Here is a 27,597-nt window from a genome sequence, read left to right as displayed (position 1 = left end):
AAGTCTGTGCTGCTCAGGTAGATGTAAATGATCCTGCACCACTATTTTGAAGAAGAGCTAGGGAGTTCTCCCGTTGAACCGGCCAATATTTATCACTCAAACACAACACTAAGAACAGATCATCTGTTCATTTAACTCATTGTTGTTTGTGTAACCTTGCTGTGTACAAACTGGCTGTTGGGTTTCTGACACTATTACAGTGAATGCACTTCAAAAAGTGCTTCATTGGATGTAAAGCACTTTGAGATGGCCTGAGGTCATGAAAGGAAGTGAATAAATACTTTTCTTTTCTTTCATTCCTTGAAAAGCCAAAACCCACAATGCAAGAGAACAGCAGTAGTGTTGGAAGCAACATGTGAGATCAAAAATGAATGAACTGGCAGTGAGGTATGCTTGCAGGAAGGGCAGGCTGAGGAATTCCTCAGTTTTGAGATTTCAAGGTGGTTTATAAAGATTTTGTTAATAATGAGTGAGTAAATCATTAAAGTTCCCTATTGGTCAGAAGTAGAGCTGCAGGCACCAGATTGCTTTCTCTCCCTCATAGTGGTGGAAACGGTGCATTGAGAAACTCATTAAAAAAATCTCATAAGTGGTTCAGTGACACTGAAGTTAGCTACTGCATTTCTAGCATGACTTTCAAAATGGATGGAGTCAGTATTCATTACAAGCCTACCGACTCCCACAGCTACCTCGACTACAGCTCCTCACACCCAACTTCCTGTAAGGACTCCACCCCATTCTCTCAGTTCCTTCGCCTCCGTCGCATCTGTTCTGATGATGCCACTTTCAAAAACAGTTCCTCTTACATGTCCTCCTTCTTCCTTAACCGAGGTTTTCCACCCATGGTGGTTGACAGGGCTCTCAGCCGTGTCCAGCCCATCTCCCGCGCATCTGCCCTCACACCTTCCTCTCCCTCCCAGAACCATGATAGGGTCCCCCTTGTCCTCACATCACCCCACCAGCCTCCGCGTTCAAAGGATCATCCTCCTCCATTTCCGCCAACTCCAGCATGATGCCACCACCAAAGACATCTTCCCTTCACCCACCCCTGGCGGCTTTCTGCAAGGATCATTCCCTCTGGGACACCCTGGTCCACTCCTCCATCACCCCCTACACCTCAACCACAGCACCTTCCTATTCAACCGCAGAAGTTGCAACACCTGCCCCTTTACTTCCCCCTCCTCACCGTCCAAGGGCCCAAACACTCCTTTCAAGTGAAGCAGCATTTCACTTGCACTTCCCTCAATTTAGTCTACTGCATTCCCTGCTACTAATGCGGTCTCCTCTACATTGGAGAGACTAAACGCAGACTGGGTGACCGCTTTGCGGAACACCTTCGGTCTGTCCGCAAACATGACCCAGACCTCCCTGTCGCTTGCCATTTCAACACTCCACCCTGCTCTCATGCCCAAATGTCCGTCCTTGGCCTGCTGCATTGTTCCAGTGAAGCTCAACGCAAACTGGAGGAACAGCACCTCATCTTCCGACTAGGCACTTTACAGCCTTCTGGACTGAACATTGAGTTCAACAACTTCAGATCATGAACTCTCTCCTCCATCCCCACCCCGTTTCCGATCCCCCCTTTTCCAATAATTTATTATTTTAAATATATTTTTCTTTTCCCACCTATTTTTAAATTTATTTCGATCTATTGTTTTATCTCTATCTTTTAGCCCATTTCGATCCCTTCCCCCCCACCCCACCCCACCCCACCCCCACTAGGGCCATCTGTCACGTGCTCGTCCTGCTTTTTACCCTTAATGTCACCATTAGCACATTCTTTAGATAATATCACCACCGCCAACACCCCTTTGTCCTTTCGTCTTTGACAATCTCTTCTTTGCCTCCACCTATCACTGGCCCTCTATCCAGCTCTACCTGTCTCACCCCCCTCAACCAGCTTATATTTCACCTCATTTCTATATTTCCTTAGTCCTGATGAAGAGTCATACGGACTCGAAATGTTAACTGTATTCCTCTCCGCAGATGCTGTCAGACCTGCTGAGTTTTTCCAGCTATTTTTGTTTTTGTTTGCTGCATCGAGTGTGCATCTTCCTGATAGGGGACAAAGTGTTGTACCAGCCCTGCAGCAGAGATTGTCACTGAATACTGAGTGAAAGAAAGAAAAAGACTTGCACTTTTATAGCTTTCACAACCTCTGCACATAACTAAGTGTTTTGTATCCAATTAAGTCCTTTTGAATATGGTCACTGTTGTAATTTAGGAAAAGCAGCAGCCAATTTGCAAACAGCAAGATCCCACAAACAATAGTATAATATAAACCAAATAATGTGGGGGTTTTTGTGTGGTTGAGGGATGAATATTAGCCTGTTCCCTGGGGAGAACTTTTCTTTTGTTTTTCGAAATATTGTGATTAACGTAATAGATTTCATTGCACTAAGAGGTTGTGGTGGAAGAATTAATCTAGGCTGGTCTCTTGGTTAAAACTGGTTTATTTCCAAGGCTACTCCTCAGTGCTACTAACTTCCTAGTAGCTTCCACACAGTGCTCCAGCTGTACCTTTGTATTCTATTTAGATGGGATAATTAATGCCCATCACCTGTTTAACTAACAATTGGTTTTAACAAGATGATGGCCATATTAACAGATTCCCCTCTTTACGCGCACACACTTCATTACATCATTATAAGACACCCCTCTTCCAACACATGTAATAATTTTTTTAGAGCAGGCACTTCTTTTTGTAAAACAGTCTGATAGTTGGTGACTTGTGTCAACCCATTTTATCTTAGAGATCTCTTTTCTCTTTAACATCTCCTTTATGCTGCCTAGGTCAATTCGTAGCCTTTTTTCCGTGACGCTTTTCGTGGAATGAACGTTGTCCCAAGGAGACCGATTATCAACATAACATTCAATGGGCAAACTTTTCCCACGTTGCCCCTTATATAATATTTCTGTCAATATATTGGACAAGTAAACCCCCATATCTAATGCTTCTACTACAGCTAATGTTTCAGCAGCTAAGGTGCTTTTCACTACCCTTTTTATTTTCTTGGCCTCCCAAGCCTGTCGGCAATATTTATCATTCTTTCCCACCAAGAATAAGAACCCTGCTGTGATAGAGTACCCATCTGGAAGATTGGCACGTGAAGCATCACTAAAAAGGACCAACCTCACATCTTCTGGATCACCCAAGGCTGGAAACTTGAGCACACATCTCTCAGAATTAAATTTTTTTTTTTTTTTTTAAAAAGTGTTTTATTTGCTCTCAGAACTTGCTCAACTGTAGCATGTTTCATCATGGTACTCAGCTCCGACACATCATAACTAGCATCAGGCCTAGTCTGAGTGCACAACCAGTTCAACTGCCCAACCAAACTTCTCAACTGTTCCATTTCTTCCTTGGTAGCAGGATCCCCTTTTTATGAGGATCTACCATGAGTCATTGGGATATAATTAACATTTTCTAGATAAGATTGTTGATTCAATGTCACTCCTACTTTGCTCTGCTTAATGTCGAAACCTATGTATTTAAAGGCCCCAGAAGCCTGACTTCTGACCTGGAATTCCTTCTTTATCTTCTCGATTACCCATTGTTCAAATTCTATAGATCCTCCCCACAGGAAATCATCAACATGCATGATAAAGATCCCAGCTAGTTTCTCTTTATGGTACCAGTAGAACATCGCGGAATCTGCAGTTAACTGAATGCAACCTGTTTTCAACAAAACAAACCTCACGGAAAAATACCAAACTCTTGATGCATTGTTCAACCCATAAACACACTTATTCAATTTCCATAGCTTTCCTTCTACATCCCCGGCTTCTTTGGGTGGTTTCAAAAAACTTCCCTTTGAAACTGCTCCCCCTGCGAAAACGCAGCCTTTATATCAATCGATTTGCACTCCCAGGAATAGGATACCAAAATAGTTCAAAAAATCTTCAAACTCACTTTCCCTGCAGTAGGCAAGTCCACTCTTGACATCCTGATCTCCTAGTCTCTCTTCAAAGCCTTGGGCTACTAATCTCGCTTTAGCCTTATATATGCCGTCTGGGAGTACCTTTTCTGTACAGATCCATCTGAGATAAAGCTGGCTGTCCTTTGTCAGGTATTTCAGAATATATCCCAAATTCCTTCCAACTTTCTAACTCTTTCCATTTGGCTCCCTTTATCAGCTTACTTTCCAATTTATTAGCAGCTACTAGAATCTCTGTCATAAGGACTTCGACTTCTATTGAGATTGCTAGCTTGCTTTCTAGTCCTCCTTGTTAAGCTACGGCCTCTACTCACATTCCTCTCCCTTTCTGGACTGCTACTAAATGATCGTCCTCCCAAGCGACCAGAACTCCTTTCGCAAGTCCGTGATTTTTTTCTAGGGTCACGACCACTTTCTGGTCCACTGTCAGAACTCATACTGTGCTTTCTGGGTTTCCACATCTTTACTTTGATTTGCCAATCAATAGGTCTTGTCTCCTGACCTTCATCCTGCACGTTTAGCCAATGTTTGTATTTACCAGTGTCCTTTCCTACTCTCCCTATGATGGTGGCATCCCTCTGCACACTGGTCCCTTCTGGCATGTACGTTACCTTTGTTCCTACTTTGGGTAATTGCCCTTTTGGACGAATAGCGTTGTCCTGTACCTCAGTATTACTTTGTTCATAGTCAGTCAACCCTGTACCTACCGTCGTCTGCTCCTCATAACTACCCAGTGTATGTGTATGTGAAGTGCATGGTCCTTCCTCGCGTTCTATGTCCTTTTCAGAACCTGTAAAGGTATAGCCAGTACCAATTAACCGTGAAGAATGTACCCTAACAGTTTGATTACCGTGTTGGACAATTACTACTTTCCCATCACTCCCTATAACCTTGCCAGGTCCTTTCCACGCTTTCTGGCCTTCCCTTTTATAATATGCCTTGTCTCCTTGTCTAAATTGTATTCCTGATGGTCTTATGCGGTGCCATAGGGCCTGCTGAATTTTCTCCGAAACCTCAGCTTTAATGAAAGCTTTTCTGCCCACTTGCAAAGCGTTCAGATGAGCAGAAAATGTGGAGCTAACGCTAGTCCCTTCTAGAGCAGGGGGAGCATCTGACAACACCAAAGGTAACTTCGGATTTCTTCCGTACACCAACTGATACAGACTGTACCCCCCAACCATTTGCAGAGAGTTCTTATGCTTGCACTGCCCAGGCTAGAGCCGTTCGCCATTTACAACCTGGTTGATCAGCTAATGTTTTATGTAACATGTCATCTATTAAGGCATGGTTTCTTTCACAAAGACCATTACTAAATGGGCTCTCAGCTGCAGTATGCATAACTTTGATGTTTAAATTTTCACACATATCTCAAAATTCCTCATTGGCGAGTTCCCCACCATTATCTGTGAGGAACTTCATTGGTGTTCCTAATCCTGTTCCTACCCATTTCTCTATGACCTTATCGACAATGGTCCTTTTGTCTTTACTATGCATCACAGTGGATAGACTAAACCTGGTTGCCATATCTATGAAGTGTAGTAAAAAATACCCCTATCCTTATCCCAAACTTTCAAGTCCATTGCCACTGCATGGTTAAACTCCCTGGCTAGTGGCAAGCCTGTAACATGCCGTGGTGGTGTCTTGCGATATTGAAAGCAAATTTCACACTGAGCAGTGATTTGTTCAATAAGATCATATCACATCCTGCATCTCAAAGCAGAGTCTTCAGTTTCTGTGGCACCAGATGTGCAAACTGTCTGTGTAATTTCCAAATGATCTTTTTTTGTCCACCAAATTCTCATTCTCAGCAGTTAACAAAACTTCATGAACTTTTTGATGAGAAATCTCTGGCTTCCTTAATAGCATGTTAATGTATTGTCATCTCCGAACCTGAAGCATGTAGAGCTTTCATACTCCTTGACCTTCCGTCATTTTGCCTTATCGAGAGACTCCAGATAGCAGTCAAGCCAGTCCATGCCACACACCATAGAAGTGCAACCACTGTCCAGAACTGCACTGCTGAAGGAATCTACCATCAAGATACTCATCACCAGATTCAAACTCTGTGATCAATACAATTCCATCATGGCAGTCACCATCATCATTTTCAGTTTCAGTTTCAGATGAATCCGTCTTGTGGGTCACTTCAAAAATACGATTCCTTTGCTGTGGGCAGTTCATTGCGTAATGGTACTGGGAATCACACCGAAAACACCGATTAACCATTCCCTGTGCATTTTTTGGGTTTAAACATCTACCAGACACCATCCCAGACACGCTTTTTGTCCCGACTCTCAAATTGGCTAGGGTTACGACCATTTTCAGACCTCATGTCATTAACCCCATCATTGTATTGGAATCTTCATCTAATATTTGGTCAACCGCAAAATATTTTCACCATTGAATCCTCTATCCTTTTTACAGGATATTACAGGTTTTACAGCATAGTTGTTTGCATTTGCTAAGAAAGTGGCAGAGAAGGACTGTTTCCCCAGAAAACTTTTTATGGCAGCAGCCATTTGATCGAAGAGAGATTCTTTCCCCCGGAACTGAACCCCTGTTAGTACTAAAAGACTATCAACATGGGAAATGCGAGCACAGTCCAGTAATTTAAATGCCAATACTGATTCTGGAATTTCAAGTTCAAATTGCTGTAGTCTCCTGTACCATTTATCAAAATCCATGATATATTCTTCCGTGGACTGATCATCTGATTTCCCAAACCTATCAAAGGTCGTCCAAGATTCATACACTTTCAATTACTCATCCTTTTTGTAGAACTTATCCAAAAATTGTATCAGACAGTTTAATCCCTCTTCATGATCCAAATCTTCCACTTTCCACTCTGAAAATACTTTACTCCTTATCTTACTTTTGGCTGGTAATGATAACACCAAAGCCACACCTTGTTTCTTCCGGGGTATAACAGTAACCCGGGTCCACTTTTCAACTTCAGCCTTCCATTGCTGATAAGGTTCAGAGTCAGAAAAAAATTGATGGATACTCAAAGCTTGTGATTTTGCACTGTCTTTCCACCATTTCGTAACTTAAATTGTTAGCAACAGTACACTTCTCTTCCCTCAGAGGACTGAGACAGAGATCTTCATATACAGCAATCAATCAGCAAAGCTTAAAGTTCATCCTCTTCTACCATGTTAATCACAATAAGAGGTGGTGGTGGAAGAATTAATCCAGGCTGGTCTCTTGGTTACAGCTGGTTTATTTCCAAGACTACTCCTCAGAGCTAGTAGCTTCCACACAGTGTTCCAGCTGTATCTTTTTATTCTATTTAGATGGGATAATTAATGCCCATCACCCGTTTAACTAACAATTGGTTTTAACAAGATGATTGCCATATTAACATATTAGGCCCACTTAGAGTGCAAATGGGCTCTGGTTTAATGTCTCATCCAAAAGTTGGCACCTCTGAGTGCAGCACTCACTTGGTACTGCACTGGGAGTGTCAACCTGGATTATGTCAAGTCTCTGGAGTAAGACTTGAGCCCATGAACTTGTGAGTCGAGATGTGAGAGAGCTACCAATAGAGCCACAGCTGGCGCACCATGCACTATCCTGCAGGATCATTGGGTATCGATCACAGCCGGAACTCTTGCTGATTTCTCTCTCTCCCCTTCTAAATTCGGGAACAATGAGGCAGTGTAGTGTCTTCGCCATTACCACCATCCACACAAGTCAACATAGATTGGAGATCAAAGCTAGGATCTTGCAAATGTATGGTTAAGTAACTGATCCCTGCTTTAGTTCTGCATCAGGGAAACCCTGTGTGTGTGTGTGTGTGTGTGTGTGTGTCTGTGTGTGTGTGTGATACGATATGTAATATAAAATGACCTGCAGCAGCTTCAGTCCAAATTGTGTCTAAAAATAGTTAAGTTGTGTGACCAACCCAAATAGTTTGAACAGAAGGATTGTTTTTCCAAAAGATTGAGACTGTCAGAGGTTTTACACACAAGTGGAATCTGAGGTTTACCACATTTGGATTTCTTTCACAGCACTATGTAATAGGCTGTAAAACAGCTGGTTAGTAAGCCAGAAAGTCACTGGCCAGATAGCTAAGGGAAGCAGTACCATCAGCACATCTGCAGGTAGCAGATGGACCTTGCTCGCCTCTACCCCTTCCCTGTCTCCAGTCTCAAAAGGATGGACAGTTCTTTCTCCAATCTCTCACTGAAACCGCCCATCTTTTTGTCAGACATGGTGTGCTAACCACTCCATCTTCATGCCATGGTCCTACATAATTACAACCTTTAGTAATAATTTCATTGCTTTATATATAAAAAAAAGTGCCTGAGCATCCAGCATTAACAACCAACTGGAACTTGCACTCTTCAATATTTTGGTTTCCAGAGTGAGCTCAGTTATGTCATCAGAGAAAATTTTCTGGATTCAATGGGAATGTTGGGGAGTGGGGTGACAGACTAGTGTGACATACCATTACAGCAGCTCTCCTGTTAGGAGTAGTTACAAGCAGCAGCAGCAGTTGGGAAATGGGGTTGGAAAGAACTGAAATAATTTTTTTAAATGAAGAACTTTCATTTATCCCGCACCTTTCAGGGCCTTGATATGTTTACTTCTGAAGCGTAGTCACTGTTGTAAGATTTCGGCAAAAATATATTTTTCCAACATCGCTCTCAAACCTGTGACCTCTGTCACCTAGAAGGACGAGAACAGCAGGTGCATGGGAACACCAACACCTCCAAGTTCCCCTTCAACTCTCACACCATCCTAACCTGGACATTGATCACTGATCTTTCATGTTGAAAGCACACCAGGTCTTGGCCTCCTTTTCCTTAGATAGATTGCAACAAAGATTCACTAACCTGATTCCTGGGATGAATGAATTGTCCTACATGAGGAGATTGGGTATCTAGTCATATATTCTCTAGAGTTAAGACGAATGAGAGGTGATCTCACTGGACCACAAAATTCTTAAGGGACTTGCTAGGGTAGACGCTGGGAGAATGTTTCCCCTGGCTAGGGAGTCCAAAACTAGGGTTCAAAGTTTCAGAATAAAGGGCTGGCCACTTAGGAATGAGATGAGGAGAAATATCAACCTTCAAAGGGTAGGAGCTTTTGACCTCAGAGGACTGTAGATGCTCTGTAATTGAGTATATTCAAGTCAGAGATTGATAAAATTTTAGATAATAAGGGAATCAAGGGATATGGGGATAGCGTGGGAAGGTGAAGTTGAGATAGAGAATCAGCTGTGATCTTGTTGAATGTTAAAGCAGACTTGAAAAGCCAAATGGCCTACTCCTGCTCCTGTGTCTTATGTTCGTGTGTTCTTATGTTCCTACATTACACAATGACTAGATTTCAAGAGCACAATTGGCTATAAAGCACTTTGGGATGTCCTAAGGTCATGAAAGATGCTATATATGTGCAAGTCTGTCTTTTTCTCTCTCGCTAGGTCAAAATCCTGAAACTCCTGACCTAACAGCACTGTGGGAACTCTACAACCACACAGGTGTTTAACAGGATTCAAGCTGGTTGGTGAGGTCAAAACTAAGACACAGAGCCTTTCTTTGCAAAGAGCGTTTATTGACTTTGTCCAATGTCCTCACCCACACCCAGTGTCCCAGATGTCCCCTATTTAAGTGTGTTCAAGTGCCCATCACCTGTTTCCCTTAACAATCTAATTGACATTAACAAACCTTAACAATGTAATTGATAAGGCATTGACAACAGGCAGCAGCAGTTCAAGAATGACTCCCACTACTACCACCTCCTCGAGGACAAGAGGTGTCAGCTGTGGCTCAGTTCATAGCACCCTCGCCTTTGAATCAGAAGGTTGTGGGTTCATGTCCCACTCCCAGAAACCAAGAACTGTGAATGTACTTGAAAGAGTTGAAAAGACCCTCCTCGAGGACAATGAGGGATGAGCAATAAATGCTAGCCTTCCTAGAGATACCCACATGTTGAGAATGTTTGTTAATAAAATTATCATACTGTGCCCTCTTGAACTGTGAAAAACACCCAGAGGCACAATTGTGGATTATTGTTGCTCCAAACCTGGGCTGTCTCTGCATAACGCTAGGGGATTGGTAGTTCCAGCTCTGGCACTGCTCTTGGGAGTGGTTTGAACTGGTGGGTTATGAGTAAGGCATGAGAGCATGTTGGGGCAAAATTAAATGATCTATACAAAGTGGATATTTTCACCCAATAGTGTGAATGGCATAAATACACAAACATTGCTGATCATTGTCCACTGCTACCTTGTTTCCTCCTCTTTTAGGTTCACACGAGCGGGCTGTGCTCTTATACGAGTATGTTGGAAAGAAAACAATTGATCTGCAACACACAGAGGTTCCTGATGCCTACAGAGGAAGAGGAATCGCAAAACTAATGGCTAAGGTATGCGTACGTCATTGGACTAAGCATCACATCTGAGGCTTGGTTTGCTACTTTACACACTTGTTGCAGAGGCTGGCACAATATGAGCAGCTGTGCAAATCTCTGAAGGTGTTAGGATGCTGATTAGGCTGTTTTAAAAACAAAACCATTCAGGATCCTTGAACTTTTTTTTAAGAAAAGACAAAAACAAGGGAGTTATGCTATGGATGCTGAAAGGACGTTTCCCCTTGTAGAAGAGGCTAGAACTAGGGGGGACAGTTTTAAAATAAGGGGTCACCCATTTAAGATCGAGATTAGAGGAATTTTTTTCTTTCAGAAGGTTGTGAGTATTTGGGGAGAGCGGTGGAGGCAAGGTTACTGAACATTTTTAAGGCAGAGATAGGGTCTTGACTAACAAAGGAGTCAAAAGTTAACGGGAATAGGTGGAATGTGAAGTTGAGGCCACGCTCAGATCAGCCATGATCTAGTGAGCAGGCTCAAGGGGCTGAATGGCCTACTTCTCCTAATTCGTATGTAAAGCTTAATAACCTGCTGACTATGGTCTCAACTGGAGCATTGTATCCAATTCTGGACACTACACTTTAGGAAGGGTGACAAGGCCTTGGACAGAGTGCAGAAATTTACTAGGATGGTACCAGAGACAAGGAACTTCAGTTATATGGAAAGACTGGAGAAGCTGAGATTCATCTTATTAGAGCAGAGAAAATTAAAGAGAGATTTAATAGAGGTTCAGAATTACAAAGGCTTTTGATAAGAGTGGATAGGAAGAAACTGTTTCCAGTGGCAGAAGTCAGTAAACATTGGACAAAGATTTAAAATAATTAGCAAAAGAACCAAAGGGGAAATGAGTGGTACACAGTGAGTTGTTATGATCTGGAAAAGTTGGTGGAAATAGATTCAGGAGTAACTTTGAAAAATGAATTAAAAGGAACAATTTGCAGGGGAGTGGGACTAATAAGATAACTCTTTCAAAGACCCAGACATAATGGAATGAATGGCTTCCTTCCGTGCTGTACAATTCTATGACACCTGGTTCCCCCCGATACCAATTTTAAAGGCAACTGATCCCATCCAAAAAAAGAGAAAGTATTCCTTTCCACATTAAATCATTGGAAATAGCAGGAAAAGTGAGGTGAGATGAAGGCAGCTTGTGCAGATCTCCTAGTAAAGGTGACCTATTCTTGAAGTATTAAGATAAAAACTATTGGTTCTGTTCGTGTTGTCATAACTGTAGTGACCTTTGTAATTGGCTAGTTCAGGCCCCCTATTGATTGGTGACAGCATGGTTGCTAAGGTAACCCTTGTTGTTCAAGTGTGAGGATTTTCTGAAGCCATGGCTTAAAGCAAAACATCTGTTAGAGGGTGTTGTGTATTGGCTGTCTAAGATAGCTCCATGAAAACTGTATCTCACTGCCTGAGCAGTCGGCCTAAGGCAAAAATTTTGTTCTGCTGGAATCACGTAGTCATTGCATTTTTTTTCTCAAAAGGAAGTTTTACTCAAACCAGGAGGTTTGTCAACATGTCATGCAACCTAAGTTAATAGGGAAGGGGCATCTCAGCTTTGTTTTTTACTCCTGATTTACTTACTCCTGGGCAATAGTTGTCCCTTAACCAATATTACTAAATATGGGTGTTCCGGGCACAATTTTAAAGTTGCAAACTTTTTTTTATTCGTTTATCAGATGTGGGCATCATTGGTTAGGCCAGCATTATTGCCCATCCCTAATCCCTTGAGATGGTGGCGGTGAGCTGCCTTCTTGAACCACTGCAGGCCACGTGGTGTAGGTACAGTATGATACACCTGAGTGGCTTCCTAGAGCCATCCACATTGCTGTGGGTCTGGAGTCACATGTAGGCCAGACCAGGTAAGGACAGCAGGTTTCCTTCACTAAAGGACATTAGTGAACCAGATGGGTTTTTACGACAATCAACAATGGTTTCATGGTCATCATTAGATTTTAAATTCCAGATTTTTATTGATTTGCATTCAAGTTTCACCACCTGCTGTGGTGGGATTCAAACCCAAGTCCCCAGAGCATTACCCTGGGTCTCTGGATTACTAGTCCAGTGACAATACCACGATGCCACTGCCTCCAAAAACTTGGAAGCTTTGTGAGCTGTGAGGAGGTTAGAACTTCAAAAGGATACAGACAAGATGAAGTTCAGTGTGGAGAAATATGAAGTGATTCATTTTGGTAGGAAGAACATGGAGAAACAAGAGGAAATAAAGGGTTCAACTCCAACAAAGGGACCTGGGTGTATATGTGCATGTCATTGAAAGTGGCAGGACAGGTTCTGAGAGTGGTTAATAAAGCATACAGTATCCTAGGCTTTATTAATAGGGACATAGAGTACAAGAGCGAGAAGGTTAGGTTGAACTTGTATAAGGCAATAGTTTAGCCTCCGCTTGAGTATTATGTCCAATTCTGGGTGCCATACTTTAAGAAGGATATGAAGGCACTGAAGCAAGTGCAGAAAAGAGTCATGAGACTGGTTCCAGGGATGAGGAACTTCAGTTACAAAGATAGATTGGAGAAGTTTGGACTGTTTTCCTTGGAGAAAAAAGGCTGAGAGGAAATTTGATCGAGGTATTCAAAATCATGAGGGATCTAGACGGAGTAGATAGGGAGAAATTGTTCCCACTCGTGAAAGGATCAAGAACGCGAGGGCACAGATTTAAAAGTAATTGGAAAAGAAGGAAAAGAGATATGAACAAAACTTTATCATGCAACATGTGTGGTTGAGATCTGGAACACACTGCCTGAGAGTGTGATGGAGGCAGGTTCAATTGAGGCATTCAAAAGGGAATTAGACTGTTAATTGAAGAGGAAGAATGTGTAGGGTTACGGGGAGAAGGTGGGAGAATGGCACTAAGTGAATTGCTCATTCGGAGAGCTGGTGCAAACACGATGGGCTGAATGGCCTCCTTCCACGCTGTAACAATTCTGTGATTACTTGATCATTATTACATTGCTATTTTGGGAGCTTCTGTGTGTAAATTGGCTTTTAAATTTCCCAACATAACAACAGTGATCAAAGTTTTAAGAAGTACTTCATTGACTGGCTTGAGGTCATGAAAGATGCTGTGTAAATGTATATTCTGCTCAGGGCAGGAGAGGAACTTGCAGTGGGAGCGGGAGGATCCAGTGATCGTGGTCCATGTGGTACTAACAACATAGGCAGGATGAGGAAGGAAACTCTGCATAGTCAATGTGAGGAGCTAGGCACCAAATTAAGCAGAACCTCAAAGGTAATCATTTCTGGATTATTACATGATCCAGCTGCAAATTGGCATAGGACAAAAAAGATTAGAGAACGCGTGGCTCAAAGACTGGTGTGGGAGAGGTGGGCTCCGGTTTGTGGGGCACTGGCACCAGCATTGGGGAAAGTGGGATATGTACCATTGGGACGGTCTACACGTGAACTGTGCTGGGGCTGGTGTTCTCGTGAGCTGCATAACTAGGGAGGTAGAGATGGTATTAAACTGAATAGTGGGGGCAAGGGATCAAATTTGGGAAAATGTGGTAAAGCAAAGAGTAGAGACAAGGCAAGAGGGAAAGGTATTAATATGGGAAACGATAAACAGACTGTGACAAGAAGGGACAATGAGTACAAATCTAAGAGTAAATCAGCAGATAAGGCTAGATGCTGCAAAAATAATAAAAGGACAGAACTAAAGGCTCTGTATCTAAATGCACGTAGCATTCAAAGCAAAACAGATGAACTGATAGCGCATATAGAAATAAATAAGTACGACCTGATAGCCATTACAGAGACATGGCTACAGGGTGACAGAGATTGGGACCTGAATTTGAAGGGTATGTGACACTTAGGAAGGACAGGAAGTTGGAGGGGTGGCTTTGTTAATTAATGATGGCATTAGCACATTAGAGAGGGATGGCCTAAGTTCAGGGAACCAGGATGTAGAAGTGGTTCGGGTTGAGAGGAGAAAAGATAAAGGCAAGAAGTCACTCGTAGGAATGGTGTACAGGCCCCCTAATTGTAACTGCACGATGGGACAAAGTATAAAAGAAGAGATAATGGGAGCTTGTGAGAAAGGTGCAGTAATAATCATGGGGGATTTTAATCTACATACAGACTGGAAAAATCAGGTGGGCAAAGGTAGCGTAGATGAGGAGGCCATAGAATGTTTTCGGGATAGTTTCTTAGAACAGCACATTCTGGAGCCAACCAGAGAACAGGCTATACTAGACCTTGTATTGAGAAACGAGATAGGATTAATTGATAACCGCATAGTGAAGGCATCCCTAGGTAGCAGCGTTTATAACATGATTGAATTTTACATTCATTTTGAGGGACAAACGAGTGCATCCAAGACGAGTATTTTAAACTTAAATAAGGACAATTATTAGGGCGTGAAAGCAGAGCTAGCTAAAGTAAACTGGCAAATTAGGTTAAGGGATAGGTCAATGGAGGTTCAGTGGCAGACATATAAAGAAATATTTCAGAATACACAGAATATATACATTCCAATGAGAAAGAAAAATTCCAAGGGGAGGGCCCACCATCCGTGGTTAACTAAAAAAGTTAGAGTGTATCAAACTTAAAGAAAAAGCATATAATTATGCAAAGATGGGTGGCAGGTTAGAAGATTGGAAAGAATGTAAAGAACAGCAAAGAATGACAAAAAGATTATTAAGGAGGGAAAAATTAGAGTACAAGAGAAAGCTAGCTAGTAATATAAAGATAGTAAGAGTTTCTATAGATATTTAAATAAGAAAAGAGTTAATAAAGTGAGCGTTGGTCCTACAGAGAGTGTGTTTGGGGAATTGATAATGGAAAGTAGGGAGATGGCAGACAAATTAAACAGGTATTTTGCTTCGGTCTTCACTATAGAGGACACAAGTAACATCCCAGAAATAGCTGTAAATCAGGAAATGAAAGGGAGGGAGGAACTCGGGGAAAGTTACAATCACCAGGGAAGTAGTATTGAGCAAATTGTTGGAGCTGTGGGCTGACAAATCCCCAGGTCCAGAAAGACTTCACCCTAAGGTCTTGAAAGAAGTGGCTGGTGAGATAGTTTATGCATTAGTTTTAATTTTCCAAAATTCCCTAGATTCAGCCATTAAATTGGAAAATAGCAAATGTAGCTCCTTTGTCCAAAAAGGGACGGAGACGGAAAGCAGGAAACTACAGGTCGGTTAGCTTAACATCTGTCACAGGGAAAATATTAGAAGCTATTAGTAAAGATGTTATAGCAGAACACTTAGAAAAATTCAGGACAATCAGGCAAAGTCAGCATGGTTTTGTGAAAGGGAAATCATGTTTAACCAATTTATTGGAGTTCTTTGAAGGAGTCACAGGCGTTTTGGATAAAGGGGAATCTGTAGACGTACTGTACTTAGATTTCCAGAAGGCATTTGCTAAAATGCCACATTAAAGGTTGTAGCAGAAAACAAAAGCTCATGGTGTAGGAGGTAACATATTGGTATGGACAGAAGATTGGCTGGCTAACAGGAAGCAGAGAGTTGGCCTAAATGGGTTTTTTCTGGTCGGCAGGATGTGATGAGCAGTGTGCCACAAGGATCAATGCTGGGGGGCCTCAATTTTTTACAATTTACATAAATTACTTGGATGAAGGGACCAAAGGAATGGTTGCTAAATTTGCTGATGACACAAAGATAGGTCGGAAAATAAATTGTGAAGAAGACATAAGGAGGCTACAGGGAGACATAGGTTGTGAGTGGGAAAAGATCTGGCAGAGTATAATGTGGGCAAATGTGAAATTGTCCATTTTGGTAGGAAAAATAAAAAAGTTTGTTGTCTAAATGGTGAGAGATTGCAGAGCTCTGAGATTCAGAGGGATCTGTGTGTCCTAGTGCATGAATCACAAAAGGCTAGTATGCAAGTACAGCACGTGATTAGGAAAGCTAATAGAATGCTATCATTTATTGAGAGGGGAATTGAATACAAAAGTATGGAGGTTATGCTTCAGTTGTACAGGGCACTGGTGAGACCACATCCGGAGTATCGTGTACAGTACTGCTCTCCTTAATTAAGGAAAGATGTAAATGCATTAGAAGCAGTTCAGAGGTTTACTAGACTTATACCAGGAATGGGTGGGTTGCCTTATGGGGAAAGGTTGAACAAGTAAGGCTTGTATCCACTGGAGTTTAGAAGAGTAAGAGGCGACTTGATTGAAACCTTTAAGATCCTGAGGGGTTTTGACAAGGTGGATGTGGAGATGATGTTTCCTCTTGTGGGAGAATCTAGAATTAGGGGGTCACTGTTTAAAAATAAGGGGCCACTCATTTAAGGCAGAGAAGAGGAGAATTTTTTTTCTCTGAGGGTAGTGAGTCTTTGGAACTCTCTTCCTTAAAAGGTGGTGGAAGCCGAGGGCAGAATTTTGCCCTTGGTGGGCGTGCGGGCCCCACCGGCTCGGCGGTGGGTGGACAGCCAACCCCCGCCACCGAAACAGGGCCCGCTGCCATTTTGAGTGGGCGGGCCAATTAAGGCCCACCCAGCGGCTGCTTCCTGTGCGGGGTGGGGTGGTGGGGGGGGGGGGATTCCCCACCTGTCAAAGTGCACTCTTTCATGCATGAGTGCGAATGAGCGCACTGCTCCCTGAGGCAAAGTGCTGTCTCAGGGAGGTTAGTGACAGTCCAAAAAACTTTAAAAATAAAAAAATTAAAAAATTATTAACATGTGCCCCTCATGTGACAATGTCACACGAGATGGGACATGTTAATAAATATCACATAAAATGTATTAAAGTTTTTTAAAAACAGACATGAAACCTCATCCCGCCAGTGGATGAGGTTTCATGTATTATCAGAAGCCCGCTGGGGCTCCTGGCCTGCCCGCCAGCCTTAAGGTTGGACGGGCAGGGCCTTTAATTATCTTAATTACTCTGTCAATGGCCTTAATTGGCCATTGACAGGTCGGTGGGCGGACAGCTGATTTCGCTGTCCGCCCGCCTTCCTAAAAATTTAAAGGGACTGGGATGACGTCGGGGGTTCCTCCCGATGTCATCCCGTGTCATTTTCCTGTTGGCGAGCAGGCCCTGCCCCCAAATCGCTGACGGGAAAATTCAGGCCAGAGTCTTCAAATATTTTTAAGGCAGAGCTAGATCGATTCTTGATTAACAAGGGGTGTACGGTTATTGGGGGTAGGCAGGAATGTGGGGTTGAGGTTACAATCAGATCAGTCATAATCTTATTGAATGGCGGAGGAGGCTCGAGGGGCCGAGTGGCCTACTCCTGCTCCCAATTCCTATGTTCTCTCTTTTCTGCTTCGAATTTCACTTTACCAAGAAGAGTTGCCTGGCTTCATCCAGCTTGTAATGTTAATCATATTGGAACCCAGTTGAAATCATACCAGTGTGTAGAACTAATGTTCCTGTTCCCAAATCCTACAGAATAATTGTACATATTAATGCTCATTACTTGGGCCTGACAAACAGATCTCAATCAATGTGACCATTTACACAAAGCTATTTACCAAGATGCTATTTAACACTGCACTTCAGGACCAGGAAATAGGCACGGAATGAGTCACTTACTCTAGTCCTACCATATGGCAGCTGTGGCTCAGTCGGCTGTACTCCCAATTCTGAGTCACAAGGCTGTGGGTTCAAGCCCCACTTCAGAGACTTGAGCACAATATCTGGGCAGGCACTCCAGTGCAGTACAAGACCAAGTGCTCCACTGTCAGAGGTGCTGTCTTTCAGGTGAGATGTTACACTGAGGCCCTGACTGCTCTCAAAGGTAAGGGGCAAGGTAACTTTGGAAGTTGTATTGAGTCAAAATTATTTCAGCTATTGTATAATCCAGATATTCAAAAGGGCTTCAGCTATCCTGTTACAGGATTCTTTGTCATGTGCCTTTTTGCTAGTTCTTTATTTAGAAAGGAAGAATTTGTCTTTATTTAGCTCCTTTATCAGGACATTCACAATGCTTCACAATCAATAAATTACTTTGGAAGTGTGATTGCTAAGTAGGCAAACATGGCAGCCAACTGTATCCAGCAAGGTTCCACAAACTGCAACTGAAATGAAGAACCAGTTAATCTTGTTGATGGTAATGATCCAAGGAGGAATGTTAGCCAACACAGCAGGGGAATTACCCCACCCAACTTTGAACATTGCCACAAGATCTTATACATTTACCTGTGCAGCAAGCCCGTCTTCTTTTGCACTCCCCCAACCCCTCCGTTTGCCCCACCATTAGCGGCCTTGCCTTCAACCATCTAGGCTCTGAGCTGTAAAATCCCCTTCTAAAATTTCTCCCTCTCTCCTACCTCCTTTAAGATACTCCTTAAAACCAATTTCTTTGACCCAGCTTTTGATCACCTGTCCTTAATATCGCCCTATGTAACGATCCTGTGTAGCGCCTTGGGGTCATTACTGTATTAAAGGCACTATGTAAATGCAAGCTGCGACTGTTGCTGTCACCATTGTTGTCATTGACCTGCTTCCTCCATGTTTGGTCCAGAGCACTGAAATATAAACGCCATTAACTCCTGACCAGTATAATGCATCCCGATTTAAAACAAAGTGGAATGGTAAGAGAAAAAGGAATTCTCGAAAACCAGTGGTCAAAGGAAAACATTCAGGAATTAGTTGGAAAAAGTGGAAAAAATCCAAAACCAAACCAGCCCCACCAAATACTGTGAAGTTCTAGAATAGTTAAACCTGACTCGGAATATATCGCTGCAACTTGGAGCTTAATTGCATGTTCACGGAATTCCCTGGAAGTTTTGCAGAACCCATACCAGTGTTCTGCTGGCATTCAGGGTGGGCTGCATTCAGTGGGCAAATGTAAAACAATGTGGGTTTATGTAATGGCAGAAATCTGGTCTATGAAATAAATGCTCTTTATTAACCCCACTCAACTGGTGTGTCTGTATGCGTGTGTCTGAGGATGAGCCTGTGAGAGAGGGAGAGCGTTGAGGGCAATATGGATCTTGTTTATTGACTGGCAAGTTATCCACTCAAAGTTGCTTCCTTAAAGAAGCAATGCTGAGCAGAGTGAGATCCAAAGAATGGTTTCAAAACTACTAATAGTTTCATAGAATCTTACCAAGCAGGAGGAGGACATTTGACCCATAATTGTGTGTGTTGGTTCTTTGAAAAAGCTATCCACTTAACATAGCCTTGCAAATTGCTCCTTTCAAATATTTATCTAAGTTCCTTTTGCAAGCTATTGAACTATTTCCACCGACCTTTCACACGATGTATCTTAGATCATCATAACTCTGCAAAATATTGATGCGGGAAAAGTTTCATTTATTTTTCTTGAAGGATAAATTAAAGAAATTACATTTATATAGCATATTTCATGACCAGCGATCACACCAGAGCACTTTACAGCCAATGAAGTACATTTTTGAACTGTAGTCATTATTATAATACAGGAAACATACCAGCCAAATTGTGCACAGTAAACTCCCACAAACAATGATGAGATAATAACCAGATAGTCTGTTTTTAGTGTTGTTGGTTAAGGGAGCCCTCAGAACACTGGGGAAACTTCCCTGGTCTGTCCCAGGCTTGTAAAACAACGTAAGGGAGCAGGTAGAGCTTCAGTTTAATGTTTCATCTGAAAGACAATGCTTCTGACAGTGTAGCACACCCTCAGCGCTGGAGTGTCAGCCTGGATCTTATGCTTAGGTCTCTGGAGTGGGGCTTGAATCCACACCTTCTTGACTGAGAGGTGAGAGTGCATCCCATTGAGCTACAGCTTCACCAAGCTGTGAAGTAGGTCTTCTAGGGCTGATATAGGCTGATGAGATTCTGAATTGAAGTCTATGAAGTCAACACCTTTAAAGAGCAGGAGGGAGAAAATAGAAGAGGCAGGAATTAATAAAAATCTGACTGTCCTCAGAAACCCAGGAATGAGATACTGAAGTCATTCCTTTCCAGCTTTGATAAGCTTGTAATTAATAAACCCAATAAGTATGAAACTGTTCTAGGCAGATACCCGATGCCTGCCATTTGGTATCTTTTCTCAGGACATGAAACCACCAAAGAGCTGATGGGTAAATCTAGGTCAAATTTTTCCTGAAGGAAAATTCCTGTAACATAAACAGTTTCTTAAGAGTTACCTTGGGCCATTCATTAAATATTCAAAAATTAAGCTGTTATTTGAATACATTGATCATTTAAGGACCATATTGCCCTTCAGAATCTGAATTCCATTAAAGAGCATCCTTGTTAAATTTCTAGTGATGGATGTCATACAGTAGAATTGGGGAAAATGACAGAACACAAGGACATTGACATGCAAGTTAGAGTAATTTGTTCTAGAGGTGCCCTTTCACAACTTACTGAAAAAAGCAATGTAGGTTAACAAGACCATACAAATGTAAACAGAGCTCTAGGGTTCATTTCTCGAGAAATAGAATTGAAAGACAGAAAAGTTTTGTAAACGTGTATAGAACCTCTAGGCCACACTTGGAGTACGCTGCACGGTTCTGGTCTCCATGTTACGAAAAGGATATAGAGGATCTGGCAGGGGCACAAAAAAGACTTACAAGGATAATACCAGAAGTGAAAGGTTGCAATTATTGGGAAAGGTTGAAAAGTATGGGGCTCTTTTCTCTAGAAAAGAGAAGGCTGATAGAAGCCTTTAAGATTATGAAGGGGTTTGATACTGTAGATGTAGTAAAGATATTTCCAATTGTGAGGGTCACAAAAATAAGATTGTCACTAATAAATCCAATGAAGAATTCAGGAGATACTTCTTTTCTCAGAGTGGGTTGAAGATGGAACTTGCTATTGTAAGTAGTTGAGGTGAATAGCATTGATGCATTCAAGGGGAAGCTAGATAAACACGAGGAATAAACCCCCATCTGTGCTGTTGAGCTAGCTACTTATCAGTCAGACTCACTATTTAATTACTGAGCTGTATGATCTTATGCTACACATTAGCACATGGATTACAAGCTAATGTACCCCTTCACACAATGAACACTTCTGCCTCTTATTTGCTCTTTCCTGCCTCTGTTGATGCTGATAGGTCAGCTGTTTTGGAACCAACAGTGGTTGGTGCTGTAAGTGCAAATGCATCTGATTGGCAATTGTGATGATGTTATGCTGCCTTGTTGGAGGTGCTGTCATTCAGGTAATGCATTAAACTAAGGCCCTGTTTGCATTCTTGGGCGGGAGTCAAAGATTCCACAGCACTAAGCTGAAGAAGGTGTCCTGACCAATGTTTTATCCCTCAATTACCACAAAACAAACAGATTATCTGGTCTGTGAGAATTTGCTGTGCTCAAATTGACTGCTGTGTTTCCTGCATTATAACATACAGCTAATGAGGTATTTTGAAAGTAAAATGCTTTGGGACATCCACAAGATTTTGAAAGGTCCTGTATAAATGCAAGACATTCTTTTATTTAAGCATTTACGGTCACAAATGTGTTCATTTTTTTCCCTTTCCTCTTCTCCCTCTCTCTCTCTCCCACTCATTCTTTTATGCTGTGTTCCCAACATTTCACCAACTTGCTCTTTGTACCTAGGCTGCCCTGGACTTTGTGGTTGAGGAGGATCTCCGAGCTCACCTGACCTGCTGGTACCTCCAGAAGTACATCAAAGAGAATCCACTGCCACACTATGTGGAGCGAATACAGCAGCGAGCGCCCACAGATTTCCAACTTCGCTAGGATCTGAGGAGGTTCTGGATACAGTGATCACTGTTACATACTTGATTTTTCCTTTCTTTTTTGAGGGGGGGCAGTGGCGGGGGTGGTCATATTAATTATCTGCGTGCAATTTAAAATGCACAAATATATCCAGGGGTGGGGAAGGGAGCAGGAAATATTTTCTAAATGTGTGAAGCTAGTGTATTTACTTTGCAGAATGTGCCCCTTTTAGCCTCTGGTGGACTCCTGACTTTGTACACATGGAATTTCTTCCTTAGTGAGACCTCTGAAGAATCAGCCCCTCTCCAACTGACTCAGGAAGTATTTACATGGCAGGATATTACCCAGTTACCGGTTCAACATGATGGATTAGACAAAGGGATTATCCTTTCCACACCTTGTCCAGCATAATGCTAAATGTTTCATTTTGTAACTGTTTCTTTTTAACTTTTCCTTGTTCAAAATCCGTGGTTTTGAGCCTATGTTTTTCCTATGAGATTCATTTTCATCCAGCTACGCTTTTTAATACAAAACTGAGTCCAAGTTAAAAGGGTCAATGGTCAGTTTAGAGGACACCGCCAAGCAGGGCCAGGGAGAGAAATCATGGGCACCGGTGCTTCTTCCGTCTCTGGGCTCCTTATCCCTTTCCTGCCCTTTAATAACACACCCCCTCCTCAATCGTGCATGCTATTTTTTCCCCTTTCAGGATTCACCAATCAGTTCACCAAACAATCACAGAATGGTCCTGGTAAAATGATAACCCCTATTGTTGGCATCTGGTTATAAATATCATCCGATTATATATGCAGCATGAGTCACTAATATTAAGAGCAGCAACAGTATAATGCAGTGTTAGTTTGCCTGCACCCTTATAGGTGATCTCACCACAAGTATTAAACAAACCAGAGAGTACAAATTTTAGTGTAACAGCATCATGCAATATTGTTAATTTGACAGGAAAATATCCCATTAGTTGTTTATAACACTGTGCAGACGATAACATTGATTTCAGTGACTGCCTCATTAACATGTTCTATACTTTGCACCATATGCATAAAGTGACAGTAAATTCATATTTGGGGAAAGATTCAATACTTGCAACCCAGATTGCAAGAAAACCTCAGGTTTTTTTTACAGATTTCAACTACCTGTTGTGTATAGGAAAGAAAGACTGTCTCCATGCTGAAGCTCTCATTGTTTCATTTGTGGAGAGTTGTAGAAGGGGAAGAGGAAGGGGAGGAGGCGCAGGGGCTGTCCCAGTCACTTGTGGCTGCCTAAGCTCCCTCCCCAGACACCCTGACACATCACTCACTCAACTCGTTCAAGATAACGGAGTATCATTAGAAGCAAAGTTCCAGTTCCCTGGGAGTGTCTGATGCTGCAGATGTGGTTGACAGCTGGGTCCAACCTGGCACTTGCCTGAGCTCCCCTGGGGCCAGCTCTCCCCGTCCCCGGGCCTGCTCCCCCCGGGGGCCTGCTCCCCACCCCGGGGGCCCGCACCCCCGGGCCTGCTCTGGCCTTGTTACCAGTGGAGACTCCCTGCTGTTCTTTCATTTTTCTGCTTCTCCTTGCCTTGACCTCCTGGAAGATGTTGTCACAAGTTATTCAGTGCAGCTGAAAGACTCCTGCATGGTGGCCTTAACCTTTTAGGCCCATGAATTTGATGCTGCTGAAAACTCTAACGATTTATAATAGGTGTACAAATAATTACTTACGCCAAAAGAAACGCCGTTCTGCAGATCTGCCCTAGCACTGGTCCTTCAAGAATATTAGTTTTATTTTGATGTATTGTTAAGTTCCAACAGGTGATTATTTATTGGGTTCCCTCGAAACCATAAACAGACAAATTTCCATAGAAATCTTAGACTAGTTTCGATTCCAGCTGTTTTAACCACCTTCCCCCACCAAGAATACCCACAAAACCTAAGAGCCCAAGAAATCTTTGCCACTTTACCTCCCATCCCTGCACACATTTCCATATTAATCTTTGTCTGCCTCTAGCTTGCCATGGCCGATGTGATTATAGACGGAGGCTTTATTCCAACCCTCCCTCTTGCTCTCTCTCCATACCCACCCTGCACCCCGCTCTCCCATGGCCTTACCATCTCTAAATGCACATCCTTCTTTCCTGATCACCCTTGTTTCCTTTCTCCCCCTTGAGTTGAATGCATAAATCCCAGAGTAATTGATCTAAAAAAATAAATAAGCGACATTCACTGAAGGCTGTCAGGAGAATTTTGGGGGCCTGTGCACGAGTGGGAGAAGCAGGATCTGTGATTGGAGGAGCAGGTCTGCCTTTCCCACACCTGCTGCTCCTCCAATCACTGCTCTGCTGTCTGTTTGACCTTTGGGCAGCTACATGGTTGACGGGCTGCCCAAAGGTCAAACTGACAGCAAACGCGGTGAAGCTGACCTGGAAGACCAGCTCAGTCAGGTTGACTGGTCCAATTCCTTTTTTAAAGCGGTCTTTCATGTCTGCAGCTCTGCTTCTGGCTGCTCAGGCTGGACAAACTCCATTTACAATACTGAGCCAAGGCCCTCCCCTAGCTCCCAGTGTTTTGTACCAGTTACAGCCCCCTATCCTGGGCCTTGCCACCAAGGTTATAAAACAGTAGGAGGAGAAGTCTAAACAAATCGGGATATCGTGGTGAGGGGACATTAGGCTTGGATTTTAAAAGCTTGTGAGATGTAGGAGGAAGGGAAGACTGAGGGAGTTGAGAAATAGACAGGGTGGTTTGAGGGAGATGAAGAGGGAAGGAGGCTGAGGAACTGCATTTCTAAAATGCCATAAAGGCAAATTGCAGACCTGCAATGAGACCAAGAAATTGGACAAATCTTCAAAACACTTTAACCTCACAACTGAAAACACTTAAGGCTGTTCTGAATTACCAGTTTGTCCGAAAGCTCTCCCTGGAGAGAGTTTTAGTTAATGAGAGTGTCTAACCACCAACACTTATTTTAAAAAGAAATGGAACCATCAAAAAGATTGTGGATCGGCATAATTCTCATCCTAGTCTTCACCATGCCTATCCTGTTAAAATTAATTGTTCAATTAATTGGCATGAAAGGGGGTACGGGTCAGGAAAAAATGAGTAGACCTCGACTTCCTCGGGGACTAGCTCCTTGTAAAAACAAGAGCATAGCCGATATATTTAACAATGAATGTGTTAAACCACTCATATGAGGTATCATTGTCCCCTAGTTTAATGAAGACAATAGCATCACCCCGACCCACCTCCAAAAAATGGATAAATCAATGGATGGTAGAGTAGTGTTCAATACTCTTTCTGCCCATTAGTGATATTATATACAATGTGGTCTAATTCAGTCTCCTCCTCACCCCTATAATAGAAAGGTGATTTTAAAACAAGTTAATCATCAATTCTACCCAATTCTTAAATATTTTTCAATGGGGCCTCTCAGTGCACAAATGTGACTTTGCTAGGTTGAGAGATCACTGAAGATTGCTCCCTTAAGAAGTTTAGGAAATTCCAGTTTTCCCTTTTTGACTGGAGTTGGTCTAGTGAGTCCATTTGCATTGACAGAATTGAGTACAACATTAGTTTTACATTCCCCCCCAGTATTATTCTTTGTTGAAGTTGTTGTAGAACATCAGACTGGGTGTTAAACCGGTATTCCTCCTTGACTCCATGTCTTTCTCACTTAGTGAGTTGTGTTAAAATTACCACCCCAATTTATTTCCGTAGAGGTGACCCTTGGATCCCTTGACTGTCTCCCTTGTAATTGGGCTGACTGTAGTTTGAACACCGCTGGAAGAGGCAGCACTTGCTTACAAGGCTCTCAAACTGTCAAGAGCAGCCAATTTACCAGCCTCACTGCAAACACCACTCACATCCCAAACAGGCCCAAATTCCTTCCTTTCAGTATATTGTGGGTGTGGTGATGTAGGTGTGGGACCTGTGGCCCTAATGAGAGCCTGAAACTCAATCTTAAGCAATCTGTGTCATTCAACCATTCAAAAGAATTCCCTTGAGTATAGAAGATTCAGGGGCAATCTAATTGAGATGATTAAAATAATTCAAGGAATTAATAGGATAGATGGAGAGAATCAATTACCTGTGGTGGGGGAGTCCAGAACAAGGGGGCATAACTTTGCAATTAGCTCTAGGCTGTTCAGGGGTAATGTCAAGAAGCATTCTACACACAAAAGGTAGTGGAAATCTGGAACTCTCACCTCCCATAAAACTGTTGAGGCTGGGGGATCAATCATAAAATTTGAAAATTGAGATTCATAAATTCTATTAGGTAATGGCTGTAGAAGTTGTATAACTGAGGCAGGTAGGTGGAATTAAGATGCAGATCAGTGAGGATCTAATTGGATGGTAGGGAGGATGAATGGCCTACTCCTGTTCTTAAAGATTACCCTCCCCCCTCAATCCCATCTGCCCACTTTAATATTGTTTGCCTAACCTTGTACTCTGTGATAATGCTGTGTTAACATTCTCTGTGGAGAGATGGGCTCACTCTCCTGTTTGATACTTTCATTTCAATGTAAACTCCTGAGTGATATTTCATAACTTTTATCTATCTTTTATGCACAGAATCCAATTATTTAGTCTTTAGTTTTACAGAGAAAGCAATAAATTTCTAGCAAACAGCATCAGATTGAAGTTGCCCTGGAGTTTAATTTGTGTTTTAGCTTATACCTGTGACCTGAAGCACAGCACTGTGTGGTACCGGACTTCATTGGAGGCACATGAGAAGTAAGATTTGCATTTCTATAGCACCTAGCATGGCCTCAGGATTTCCCAAAGTGCTTTACACCAAATGTTGTGATGAAGGAAACACAGCAGGCAATTTACACACAGCAAACTTCCACAAACCAGCAATGTGATCATCTGTTTCAGTGACACTGGTTGAGGAATTAATACTGGCCAGTATACCAGAAAAAAACCCACCTTCTCAATTTCGAAATGGTACCATAGGATGTTTTACGTCCACCGAAGAGGGCCAATATTGATTTAATATCTCATCCGAAAGATGGCACCTCCCACGGTGCAGCACTCCCTGGGTACTGCGCTGAAATGTCAATCTTTACTCTCAAGTTTGCCGAATCTCACAGCCTTCTGACTCGGAGACGAGAGTGCACTGGGCATAGCTGGCATATTAGGAGATGGCAGGTCCCTGTGGATCACTTGGTTCGTTCCATGTGAGGTTTCCAGGAAGGGTAAATTGAGGCCAACACACTGGATTTATTTACGAAGGAGGCAGATATTGTAACATGAGGGTAATGGATGAGATCAATTTGGTATGATGGGTTTTTTTTCCCCATGCAAACTTACCTTGCAACACTTCACACATCCAATGTTTGTGGAGCTGTTACGATACTGGTCTCACATCCCATGGGATGTGATTGGCTGGGGATGGGGTGGGGTGCATTGTTCCTGAGATGTAAAGGCATTGGTACTAAACTGGCATACCAGAAGGCGGAGTTCAAATCCTACAGTAGCAAGATGTAAAATTTAATTCAATAATTCTGCTAAGGGAAAAAAACTTCCAGAGGGGGATTGCCAAAAATCACGTGGTTCACTAATGTCCTTCAGGAAAATAAATTTGTTCAATCCCAATCTGGTACACCCACTATGACTCCAACCCCACCCAAATTCTGAAATAGCCGAGTAAATCACCAATTGTAAAATGACCATTGACATATGGATTGCAA

General features: G+C 42.5%; 1 protein-coding gene across 1 annotated transcript in view; it reads left to right on the top strand.

The window, feature by feature from the left end:
* natd1 (protein NATD1) overlaps window positions 1–24,106 on the top strand; it is a 32,078-nt gene extending 7,972 nt beyond the window's left edge. Inside the window, exons 2-3 of the mRNA XM_078558570.1 lie at window positions 10,192–10,310; window positions 21,792–24,106. Of these exons, the coding sequence (XP_078414696.1) occupies window positions 10,192–10,310; window positions 21,792–21,935 (263 nt within the window). The 3' untranslated portion in view covers window positions 21,936–24,106. The remainder of the gene's footprint in view (window positions 1–10,191; window positions 10,311–21,791) is intronic.
* The last annotated feature ends 3,491 nt before the right edge of the window (window positions 24,107–27,597 follow it).

Source organism: Cetorhinus maximus, chromosome 15, assembly GCF_964194155.1.
Source record: "Cetorhinus maximus chromosome 15, sCetMax3.hap1.1, whole genome shotgun sequence".
Lineage (NCBI taxonomy): Eukaryota > Metazoa > Chordata > Chondrichthyes > Lamniformes > Cetorhinidae > Cetorhinus > Cetorhinus maximus.
This window is presented reverse-complemented; position numbering and strand designations above follow the sequence as displayed.